General features: G+C 34.9%; 1 protein-coding gene across 1 annotated transcript in view; it reads left to right on the top strand.

Moving 5' to 3' along the window:
• Window positions 1–13089, top strand: part of HUWE1 (HECT, UBA and WWE domain containing E3 ubiquitin protein ligase 1) — a 1068888-nt gene that overhangs the window by 240321 nt on the left and 815478 nt on the right. Inside the window, exon 20 of the mRNA XM_090396304.1 lies at window positions 10953–11054. Within this exon, the coding sequence (XP_090252430.1) occupies window positions 10953–11054 (102 nt within the window). The remainder of the gene's footprint in view (window positions 1–10952; window positions 11055–13089) is intronic.

Genomic DNA, 13089 nt, shown 5'->3' with positions numbered 1-13089 from the left:
ACACTGCATAAAACTAGCTAAACAAAATTCATGAGAAGACTTGGCAAGAACATAGAAAATAAATATCAAGAAGGTGACAAGGTATTCTGGAGGTTGAAGAAACTCAGAAATGGAGGAAAGAGTGCTCTAAAAGGAATTAGAGATGATATGAAAACAGGAGGAAAAAATATCCTTGATATATTGAGGAATTACTTAACTAGCTAAATAAAACAAGCAGTGATGACAGCACAGTGATTAAAAAAAAAAAAAAAAACCCTGACCAGGCATCCAGTGAGGAATACATATTACTTGAAATACAAAAAGCATCAAAAGACTGAAATGTGGAAAGGCAACAGGAGTAGATGATATTTGACCAGAAATGCTCAAATGTAGAGGTATAATAAGTCTTGCAGTGGCTTCACTGCATAATTCAGAAGGCCTGGACAGAGGGATGAATTCCAGATAATTGGTGTAGAGCTCTCATAATGTGAGAATTACAGAGGCATTTCATTACTGAGTGTTCCTGGTAAGATATATGCAAGTATACTTGAGAAACGGTTGAATAGTGGAAGAGAAGCTTGGTGAAGAACAAGCTGCATTCAGATCAAATAGAGGCTGCAAGGATCAGATCTTCACTTTACGACAGATGGTTGAGAAATCATGGGAATATAACAAAGATCTGTATTTAAGTTTAGTAGATCTGGAAAAGGCTTTTCTCTTCACACCTTGTCATAAAAGGTGTGAAGAGAGAAGCTATTTGAAACACTACAGTTATATGGTGTTAATGGGGCATTATACCAAGCAATACTTAGTCTTTATTTGAGTTGTAAGTCAGCAGTTAGAATTGAAGGAAGTACAGGAAGATGGTTTAATGTTAAATTTGGTGTCAGATGAATGTACACTATCCCCTCTGTTATTCATTATTTATATGGATCACATTATGAAGGAAAATGGTATTAAACCTGATATCAAAATTGGAGGTGTTAATTTCAGCTTTATGCAGATGATGTTATACTTCTAAATAAATCCACTACAAATCTGCATGTTTCCCTGACTAAATTTATTAACTGTTGTAATGGATATGGTATGAAGGTCAGCATTAAAAAGACAAAGACAATGAAAATAGTTAGAAACATTGGAAATATGAACTGAATTGTGAACGGAGTACTTATAGAACAAGTAAAACATTTCAGATACTTAAGCACGATTTTTAGTGAAGATGGTAAATTAAATATGGAATTAGATAACAGAATCAACGAAGCTTGTATGGTAGGAAGTCAACTGAATAAATTTATATGGAATAAGAGAAATTAGCCGAAACATTATATTGGCTATATACAAGACAGTGTTCAAACCAATTTTAACTTATGGATCTGAGAGCTGGGTTAGAAGACACTTGACCAAATACCAAGAGAGACCTTGGTCTTGGGTCAACTTTGGTGGAGACACTTGACCAAAGTCTGCAGATATGAGAGTCCTGAGAAAGATTAGGGACACGAACAGATGGCAGTATCATATTAAAAATGAGGATATTAGGAAAAAACTTTATTGTCAGCATCCAGGAATGCACTAGCAGAGCCTTTCTCTGGTGGTATAGTCACTTAAGCAGAATGGGAGAGGAAAGGTTAGCAAAACAAGTGTTCTCTGCCAGGTTTCAGGAAAAAGACCCACAGGAAGACCAAGGTATAGGTGGATTGATACAGTAAAAAGTACCTTAGAAGACAGAAATATAAGACCTGATAATATTGGAGTCTTGACATTTAACAGACTGATTTGGAGGAAAATTGTAGATAGGAAGTTAGTAATCATGTAAATTTTTCATGTAGTATTATCATATCTTGCACCCCCCTCTTGAGGGTATATATCAGGAATTTGATTATGATGGTGTTTGATAGTTACAGGGGAGGAAAATAAGCAGATAGTGGATGCTATATATGGAGAGGAAATTAGATGTTTTGGGATTTGAGTGAGTGGAATTTGAAAGGCAACTGTTTTATTTTGATGACTTCTCAAAATGAGTGTTGGTTTTATAATCAGTAAAAGAAGTAAATGACATAATTACTCAGTATGATGGAACTGGTTATAGAATAATGAGGTTTGTATCTGAGTTAAATGGGAAACAAATTTTGCTGTTCAGTTGTATAGACGTAAAGACATTTGAGGAGCAGTTGGAGGAATATTATTGAAAATAATCATTTTAGGAAGTTTTAATGCATTGGTTGGAAAAGATAAAAGAGGAGTAGGGAAAAAAAAGAATGCAGCCATTTAATTTGGGTCAGAAATGAGGAAGAACAAAGTTGATATATTTTTATATCAGAAATTATATTAAAATTGGAAAAAAACTGGTTTGAGAAAAGACAGCACCACAGAATTGCAAAGTATAGTTGGGATAATGTCAAAAATATGTCAGATTATTTCATCCTTGTATAGTGAATTCACTCTGCTGATTTTTGAAATTAGGGGAGTGAACTGATGGCATCAATAGCAGAATCATATTAAAAGTGAATATATTAGAAAGGAACATGACATTATTAGCATTTAAGAATCTGTCAGGAGAGCTAATCTAAGGTGATATGGCCACTTAAGTAACATGAATGAAGAAAGATTAGCAAAACAGATGCCAAGATTGCAGGAAAGAGACAGAGGAAGACCAAGGTCTGGGGGTCGATTTGATTTGGTCAGAAGTGCCTTAGAAGCATGGAATGTTAAATATGACAGTATTGGAGTGCAATGAAAGAAATTGCAAAGGAATAGATTTAATAAAATGTATATTCTTCCTTCCATTTACTAAATGCAATAGTATTCCTTTAATACTCTGTTATGGAATTTAATTTAGTTGTAATCAAAGTGCACTTGTCTTTTTCTCCATAAAGAAACTGTTATGTAATTCATTTTGTAAAATCTTATTAAAAAAACGATTTTTAACTTTAGTTTATAAATTTATTACTGATCATGACAATGTCTCATAATGATAACAGACATACATGTGGACTTGAAAAGAAAATAAACATAGTTGAAACACTATGCTGTTTTTTGGCCAGTACCAGCGATTTTGAAGCTGGCATGTGAATGCGCATGGAAAAGTAGAGAGAAGAAAAAAAACTGATGGCTTGGTAACGAGAGTTACAAGGCAGCTGTAGTTGTAGGGAGATATGCAAGATATAATTAGAAATTAATAATTTCATATTATATCTTGAATATAATATAATGAAAGTAGTAATTTCTTTCAAATGGTATATGATCATTGAGGATAATGTGGAAGGCTTTGAATATTGTTTTGTTATGGCTTAGAAACTTGGTGGTTACAAGCAGCCATTTTTGACAGAAGAAAGTGTTATAGGAATGTATTTGGAGAATATTGGATTTATCTGAAAGTATTTAATTTATTTCAAATTGTTTGTGAACTAAAAGATAATCTAGAAGGCCTTGAATATAGTTTTTGTGGGAAAAAAATAACAGTAGCTAGCTGAAGTTTGGAAAAGTAGGTTTTAGCACAAGGTATATCTACTCTTTATTCATTATAATTCTGTATTACACACAGTGTCATTAATACACTATCACAAGTGTTTGATTGTGTGTGTGAGTGAGTGTATTATAGAATAGTGAAGACAAGAAGAAACTATTATTCTGTTAAGGATAGGAATTGAATATATGTAATGAAGGCTATTTGTAGAACTGTAGGGCAAAGAATTTAATATATATATTGTCTTCATGTTAACTTTCTGGAGTGAGGTAATGTTTTTGAAATAATTTGTATTTAAGTCACAGAGTCAGGTTACATAGTTCAATCCTAGAGAAAATTACTAATGGAATGTTTTGTTTGTTGTTTACCTACTATAGCTAAAAACTATAGTTTGTTAAATCCTAGAGAACGTTGTAAAGTAATTTATTTTCTTTGTTTTAGTTGAGATTCCCGAACTGAAATTTCAAACATGCACGTGTAAGAAAGGGGCATCTCTTACAATTTCTTAATGTAATTGTTTGTATAGTTATTTAATTAAACATTTTTTTTTTTATTAAAATTTCTCTAGTTTCAGGTATTCACTTATCTTTAGAGAAAGATAAGTGAATACCTGAGTCATTGTTTGGAGAAAGCCAGTTGTTTTCAAGGTACATGACTACATTAATGGAAGGAGATACTTAAATGATATTTGTGGTGTGAACTAAATCTATATAACCTAGAAATACTTGGTGTATGGTTTTAGATATATAAATTATATAAACGTTCAATTCAATTAATCAAAAAAAAAAAAAAAAAAGTCTTCATTTACCATTTGCAGTTGTTGCTTTAGATCAGGGGTCGATATAACATTGTTAGGGTCGATAGAAAAATATAAGACATCCTTGTACGGGTAATATTTAATTCAGTTAACTTGGATTACCTCCATCCTGAATGACAACGCAATTAAGAGTGAGTCATGGGAACCATGACATGAATAGGACCCGTAAGATGGAGCAAGGTCATGAAAATAGTTACGGAGGCCAATCAAGTAGGCCAAAATGATGTATTTACCAATAAAGGACATCATGCGTGAAGCATTGGATGAGCTCAGAACGGGAATTACGATAGGAGGTAGATTGATCAGTAATCTGAGGTACACTGATGATACAGTACTCCTTTGTAATGACATGGAAGAACTAGGACTAATTCTTGACAAAGTTAACAAGATCAGTAATAACAGAGGACTTCAACTCAATTCTAGCAAGACAAAGACCATGGTTCTCAAAGGAAAAACAAACAGAGAAGCTCTTGAGAAACAAATCTATCTTAATGGAGAAAGAATTAAGGAAGTCAGCAAGTTTGAGTACCTGGGATCCATTATTAATGTGAAGAATTGCTGTTCAGAAGATGTAAGAAAAAGGTTAGGAATGGCTAAAACAACAGTCAGAGACCTGTCTAAAATCTGGAAGGATGGATCTAACTCCATGGGAACAAAGTTGAGGATTCTGGATGCAGTTATTTTTCCAACAGCGACTTATGGAAGTGAGACTTGGAACCTAAAGAAGTCAGATAAGAAACGGATATCTGCTTTTGAGATGTGGTGTTACAGAAGACTGTTGAGGATATCATACACTGAAAGGCATACACATTAATGGGTGTTAGAAAAGATTAGTAGAACTTTAAGACTCCGTAGGGATATTGACAGAAGAAAGTTAAAATATTTTGGACACGTAGAAAGGATGGAAGGAGGACTACTCAAAACAGTAATAGAAGGTAAAGTTCCTGGAAAAAGAGGCAGGGGTAGACCATCAATGAGATGGATGGATAGCGTGTGTGGAGTGACTGATCTTCAGACAGTTGAGGCTGCCAGAAGGGCAAATAACAGGACTACATTGCGACGCCTAGTGTGGAACATCGAGCATCGGAGTGACCATATGGCATCTGTAGATGCCCAGTGAACACAGAAGAAGAGCCAATAAAGGGATGTCGGTGGTTTTATATAAATATATTTTATATATTATTTATCCCTCCTATCAAATATGTAATGTTAAGAAGAACGTCAAAAACGTATCCCTTTGACGTTAAGCCAATATAATAACATACTATATTATGCATACAGTAAACACTGTAACTATAAAATAAACAATCTAAAAACTCACATAAGCGTCTTTTTTGCTTGTCCTATTATAATTACATAATAGTAAAATAGAGGGGGGGGTTGATTAAAAAAAAAAGTCAAGAAATTCCTGAAGGGGTCGACGGTCAAAGAAGTTTGGACCCCCTGCTTTAGATGATCACTGGTTTTTTAAACCTGCCTTTCTGGTGCAAATTTTACAAGAGAGAGAGAACTGACTGAAATAAAGCAAGAATTTGAGTTTTGAATATTATACAGATCAAAGACCATAAGTTGGTTACAGATCAATGTACTTGAGGAATGGGAAAAACTTTAAGATGGAATTATAGAAATAGCAGATGTGTGAGCCAAGTGAAAGTAGGTAAAGAAAAGAAACATACCAGTGCCATGAGTGAGTTAAAGAATCATCTTTTCACTCAGTGACCTGACATGGCCAATTTACTTGACTACTTTGAAACCTGATACTGCTTATCATAAATTGGTTAATATTAGCTGCATTGTCTATATGTCTGTGAATTGTGTGTTCTTCTAGGCTGAATTGAAATTGAATGGAATTAAAAGACTTTGCGTGAAGTCAAATCCACACTACTTCTATATGAGATTGGCTAACTCACCTTTTGTTGAAAAAAGCCCTTAAGGCTTTTTTTTTGAACAAAATGATCTAGGTCTTTTCAACCAAAGGGCATCCTGAGCTGCACAGATTATGAAGTAAAAATCATTTAATAACTGGGGGAGGGGCTTTTTAGAATTGAATAAAGACTGTGTCAAATGATGATAGAATTGTTTGTAAGTTGTGGGTCTTGCTAGTGTGGTTGGATTAGTGACTAGTGTATCTTCTTTTCAACTGACAGTCTGTAGGTTCAAATCCCACTGTGATTATCTTTAGCTGGTCATTGAATAGCTTTGTCTGATGTCAGATCACTAATCCGACATGATTTTAAGATTAGATAAAAATTATAAAATTTAATGAAATTACCCCACTCATGGTACCACAGTACAGTAAGTTTACGTTTCATGAGTGAAATCACAAATCAGAAAGAAACATTAAAAAAAAAGTAGACTGGGTTGACTTTACACATAAGTTGGACAAAGGAGACATTAATGAGAAATCAGGTTTTATAATTAATAGAGGGAAATGTTTTAACTATTTGAAGAGAGATTATTTATTTATCGTATGATGTACAGGTCTCAGAATAAAACATACCAATTACATAAAACAGTATAAAAAATTGTAAAAATCATATTAAAAGGGGTACACTAGGTTGAAATGATTAAACATTAAAATTAAGAATCAGGAGTCGGAGCTTAATCTTTAAATCCCGGATCCACTCCAGGGATTCTGGGGTCAGTTTAAAAAAGTCCTCTTTAGAACCCCAAGAATGAGTAGATTAGGGCACTCAAGCACAATGTGATTGATAGTCTGGATCCCTCTTCTGCATTCACAGTTTGGAGTATCGGACCAGTTCCATTTATGCAAGAGATGCTTACATGTCCTGTTCTGATCCAATTTAAAGTGGTCCATACATGTCTAGAGAGATTAAAACCCTCCAGACGAGATGTCAGATTTGAGATGGGTATTTGAAGATTAGAGGATGTTGAAACCAATACTCTCTCCATGACTCGCGTAGGTCAAAGTTCTGGTCGTTTATTTGTATTGCACTCCTCCAGGCAGGGTTCCTGGATTTCAGTCTTTGTGAAGTATGTAAGGAAATGTCTTGGTGGATAGGTAAGAAGAACTGTTTCCAATTATTTTTGTCCATAGTTTGCTTAAGGCTTGGGTCCTGCAGGGCGAGGGAGAGGCTATATTACTGAGAGTTGGAAGCCAGTAGCCAGGAGTAGATCTTAAAGCTCCAGAGATTATCCTCATAGTTTGATTCAGCTGGACATCGACCAAAGAAGCATGTGCGCTGAGCCACACAGGAGCACAGTACTCTGCTGTGGAATAGACCAAAGACAGTGTGGTAGTACGCAGTGTGTTGCAGTTGGCATCAGCACCCCAAGAAGTACCAGCAAGTTTATGCATTATATTACTATGAGTTTTTAATTTCCCAGCAATATTTTCTAGATGATATTTAAATGTCAAACTTCTGTCTAGGGTAATTCCTTGGTATTTTGGATGATTGTTAAATTTCACCTGTTTATTTCTGAAGTAAACTTTTAGGATATAGTTGGCCTGGATATTACTTAAATGAAAGGATGCTCCTTCAGTTTTGTTCAGGTAAGGTTGTAATCGCCATCGTCTAAAGTATTGATCAAGTACAGCCAGATCTTCAGTTAAGGTGTTCTCAGCTTTTTGGAATGTGGAGTTGCAATGGCAATATCATCAGTATACATGGATCTCCATGATGCTGTCTCTGGGATATCACTAATATATAAGTTAAAGAGTAATGGGGCAAGAACTGACCCCTGAGGTAGGCCATTTTTAATCTTAAAGAAATCTTTACTTTGGGATTCGTTGAGAGATACTTGTATCCATCTGTCTGCTAGCATTTGATTAATTAGGTTGGCTAGTTTTGGTGATGGGATAGTTTCTAGGAATTTTAAGATAAGACCCTCTCCACACTGGTCATAGGCAGCAGAGAGGTTCATGAATACCGCTATTGTTTTCAATTGTTTTTCAAAGCGGTTCTCTATAAAGGTTGTCAAGGCTAGTACTTGATCACAACAACTTCTATCAGGTTTGAAGCCAGCCTGTTCCTCTGGAGTTCTCTTGTGTATACTTGAAGAAATTCTGTTGTATAGCATTCTTTCAAGAAGTTTCAGGCAGATACTTAACAAAGCGATAGGATGGTAGTTGGAAGCAATTGTAGGGTCTTTGCCAGGTTTTAAGAGAGCAATGATTTTAGAACTTTTAAAAATTGGTGAAGTATGCTGGTACTTGGTTCACAGATCTTATCATTAGAAATGTCATTTTTTATATATGTTGCAACACCATATTTAGGATGGTTTATGCAGGTAATCATATTGTAACCATATAGTTTCCTTCACGTTAGTAGATCTAGATCGTCCTTAGTGCGAGTTTCCTGTACTACAACTACATCTATTTGATGGTAATTCAGGATCTTAGTAAGAACTTCGCATTTAGCCCTACTTATGCCTTCTATGTTTAACTGGCATATTATTGTACATAGCAGTAAGCCATTGAATAGTTTTTGGTCCACAGTTAATGAATTTAGGGTATATGTTATAGAGTCCAGCTGACTTCCCAGTCCTCAATGAGTTAATTGCCTCGGTAAGTTCCTGGGAAGTGAAAGCCTGAGATAGTGATGATGGTGGAAGATCTGTTTTGAGATTTTTTAGTTTTTGTTTCACCTCTCTTGTAGTTACTTTATCTTGAGAATATTTAGTCATTGAGACTATATGCTTTGCAATGTGTTTTGGATCTGTGGCAGGCAGTTTAGGGTCAAGCTTCGTAATCAGGGACCATGCTTTTCGACTGGAATGAGTAAAATTAAAATCGTTCATTGTTTTAATCCATTTGTCTTTTCTATCATTGTCAAGAGACTTCAGTGGCTACTGTAGGGTTATTATTATTAGAGAATTCTTATACAGTTTTTCACTGTCACTATTCCAGCTTGGGATATATTTTCTCCTAAAATCCTCTTGGAATGGTTCGTTTGGCAGCACCAATAACAATGCCAATAAATCTATTGTAATTGTTTACAGTGGGCTTGATGAATCTTATTACAGTGTCAACCTGTTTCTTAAAAGATTCCCAGTCAGCTTTGAGAAAGTTTCACCTAGGTTTTAAAATTGTTCTTATGATTGGAATATTTAGGCCGACTTTATAGATTATAGGTCAATATTGGCTATTTGGAAAACTGTCTAATACTTTCCTAGAGATGGGAATTTGGCCACCATAATCAGCTGCAGTACAGAAGCACAAATCAGGGTTATATCCTCTTCTCCATCTAGAGGAGAGAAAGCTTGGTTTATCTTTGGCACATCAAAGATCAGATAGAGGTTTTGATTTTCCATCCAGTTCACTAGTAGGGTACCATTTAGGTCATCCTTTCTATAGCCCCAAAGGGAGTGATGACTATTAAAATCTCCCAGGATTATGCTTGGATGTTGTTGCTGGGACAGTACTTGATCAGGCCATTTAGCTAAGGGAGGTTTATACACATTAGTTATAGTATAACCAGATATTATAATAGATACACTATATATGTCCTTGCTGGAAGTTGGTTCACAGATCTTATAATTAGAAATGTCATTTTTTATATATGTTGCAACACCATATTTAGGATGGTTTATGCAGTTAATCATCTTGTAACCATATATTTTCCCTCTCGTTAGTAGATCTAGATCGTCCTTAGTGTGAGTTTCCGTTACTACAATTTATTTCCATTACTACTATTTGATGGTAATTCAGGATCTTAGTAAGAACTTTGCATTTAGCCCTACTTATGCCGTCTATGTTTAACTGGCATATTTTTAAGAGTAAGCCCATATTCTTGATTCTCAAATCCTCGGTAGGTTTGTGTCAGTTATCTGAGAGCCTGTGTCCATGAGTCCTACTAGGAGAGTACGAATCCACCTGTCGCTGTAGACTATTTAGTGTTATCTAGGGTGCACCACGAGTAGGCAGTCTACATTACATCCCAGAGAGATAATGATATGGCAACATTATTTAGATATCTGTTAAAGATGGAATCCATAGTAAAATAAACTGAAATGAATATAGAGATAATAGTAGCAGAGGTTGAAGCTGTAAGTACTAGTAGTATAGAATGTAGTTTTCTATGTTCTGCCTATTTTAATAGATGTAGAAAGTTTTTTGCTTGGTAATCAAGTAAATTATAATAGAGAAGGAATTATATTCTTGCTTTAATCTTCCCAAGTATAAGCAAAGTTGTGCATGAAGTATCTTCATGACTGGGGTTCTTATAAGTAGGGCTTTTACATCAGTTGATTTATTATCCCATAATATAAAGCACTTTTTTGCAGACATGCATATTTCCATATTCAAGTAGCAAAATGGTGTATCACCATATTTTTATATAGATGTAGTAGTTTCAGAAAGAAATTTTGATTAGTAATCAATAATAGGCAAATTATATTCTTGTTTTAATTTTGTACCCAAATGTAAGGAAATAGTTTGTATAGGAAGTATGTTCATGACCAGATTACTGTTTATGGAGGCTTTTCACTTCACATCAGCTGAATTAGCTTGGGATGGAGTGACTTTACATATAGTTGCCATCAATGTCAATTCACATTATTCACATCATTCTATAATTATACCGTTTTTAGTAAACTTAAGTTTATTTCAGTAATTCTAGTTGAATCATTGTAAAACTGCATTGGATTTTTAATGTATTGCTCTCAAATGATAAAATAATTGTTTAGGTTTTTCTGCATATTTTTCTTAATTGTAAATATTGGGATTTATAGGAGTGCAATGTTTTCCACAACGAGCTGCATTACTGAAGTCCATGCTTAATTTTTTGAAGAAAGCTATCCAAGATCCAGCATTCTCTGACAATATTAGGCACTGTAAGTAAACATTGTTTTATTTTTATTTTTATTTTTTTGTTATTTCTAGAATATTCCATAAAGTAATGTCAGAAAGATATTCATGTACATCATTCCTCTGTTTTTTTTTTTGGGGGGGGGGAATCATATAGGAATAATGATATTCAGAGAAAGCCAATAAGTTAAGTAAAAATTTCCCCCTCCCCACCCTCAGGCACATCACAGGTTCACTTCATTCACTTTCTCATAGATTCTGTTTCTGCCTTAGGATGCATTTTCACGGGCAGTGTTTTACTGACCTAGCTGCTGCCTTTGTGCTTTCATTTCAAAACACCAACAGCTGCTAGTAAAATATGGTTAATGTCCAGCTTCAAACCTACTAAATGTCACCCACTCTTGTCCTCTTGTTCTTTATAACTTTCTCTGCACTGTTTTGCCCAAAGACAGCATTTCCTGCTTTCATTTTTAACCTCCAGCCTCACACTTTGCAGATGTAATATAGGTTTTTTCCAACTTCCTGATCTCTGACTCTTTTTCATATTTTACATCAGATTCTTCTTCTTTTCAACCATTTTCTGTCCACTGCTGGACGAAGGCCTCCTCCAGTTCTTTCCACTTTTCTCTGTTCTTGGCAATGGTTGACCAATTTTTCACGACAAATTTTGACAGTTCATCACTCCACCTTCTTTTAGGACGTTCTTGGCCTCGTTTCCCTTTTGGAATCCAGTTCGTTACTATAGTGGTCCCATCGTGCATCTTCTCTCCTGGTTAGATGTCTGGCCCATTTCCATTTTAGTTGCTTATGATGAAGAATGATGTCAGTGATGTGAGTCTGGCTTCTTATTCAGGTGTTTCGCTTATCTTTTAATGTTATGCCTAGCATCAGATTAATATGCAAAAATTGTGACAACAAAAAAGTAGCACATTAGCTAAGCATCTAAATGGAATATTAGAGAATGTGATTGGTAGGTTTAGACTACTTTTAACCTGCTTATTGGTTGAAGTGGTTTTACTTCATATGATAAGGAAAAAATACTATGCAAATCTTATTGTGCTCAATAACATTTAAAATTATTAGTTGTGTACTGGCCAGGATGCATTTTGGAACTTGCTCTTGAACCTTGGCTGATGATTATTTGGAGGTAGGTTATCATTATCCTGGAAGATTTGTGAGATAGTAATGCTATTGATAGTCTTCAGATTTTTTTTTTTTTCAATTTGGTATATGAATCGCAGGTCCTCATTCTTTTTCCAAGCAGCCTCCCCCTCCCTCTTCCCCCACATAACAGAAGCAGACTGAAAACAAAGTTATACTATATGTTTATTCTAAATTAGGAAGAAATTTGATTTATTGGATCGTGAATTTCTATCATTTGAACCGCCTAATATTTCTGTCTCATGATCATTTTAGGGTATTCTTGTATTACAGAAACGGTATACAAACAGGTACAATTGAACCTGCAGGAATAACTGTAGATGTTGGTCAGTCAGTTTCTGATTGTGTTTGTTACATTCAAGAAACACTTGCCTTAAACAGGGGTTTATTGGGTGATTGATTTGTTCTTACCAGACAAGGAATATTGTTCTCATTGATCAGCTCAATTGCCTTGAAGGCCAGTATATTGTGAAGCACTGAAAATCAGTAATATTTACAGCTTTTAAAGGAAGGTGGAGAACTGACCATGGCTTCTGACCTAATATCCAATCCTCACCTTTTTGTGGTGCATCCTATTAGGTATCTACCTGGATAATGAACGAATGAGGATGAGCTGACAATTAGGAATTAAACCAACCAAATTGTATTCTTAATGGCTTAAACCACAAATAAAATTATGGTACAACACGACAGAATTTCACCAGTTGAGGTGTTGCCTAATTAAACAAGGCCCTTTTTTTTGTTAGGAAACCAGAGCAAACAGGAAAAAGTCAACTACTGAAACAAATCCTGAAACACATCCCACCTCAAGATCACCAGAGTTTGCAATTGGTACTATTAACATAAGCTTCAATGGCAGAAGAATTGATAAGTACCAGATTGACATAATAGGGATGACTG

The sequence above is a fragment of the Typopeltis vanoorti genome, chromosome 1, assembly GCF_054136105.1.
Source record: "Typopeltis vanoorti isolate ZY-2024b chromosome 1, IOZ_Tvanoo_1.0, whole genome shotgun sequence".
Classification (NCBI taxonomy): Eukaryota; Metazoa; Arthropoda; class Arachnida; order Uropygi; family Thelyphonidae; genus Typopeltis; species Typopeltis vanoorti.
Note: the sequence above shows the minus strand (reverse complement) of the source record. Positions and strands in the feature narration are given on the sequence as shown.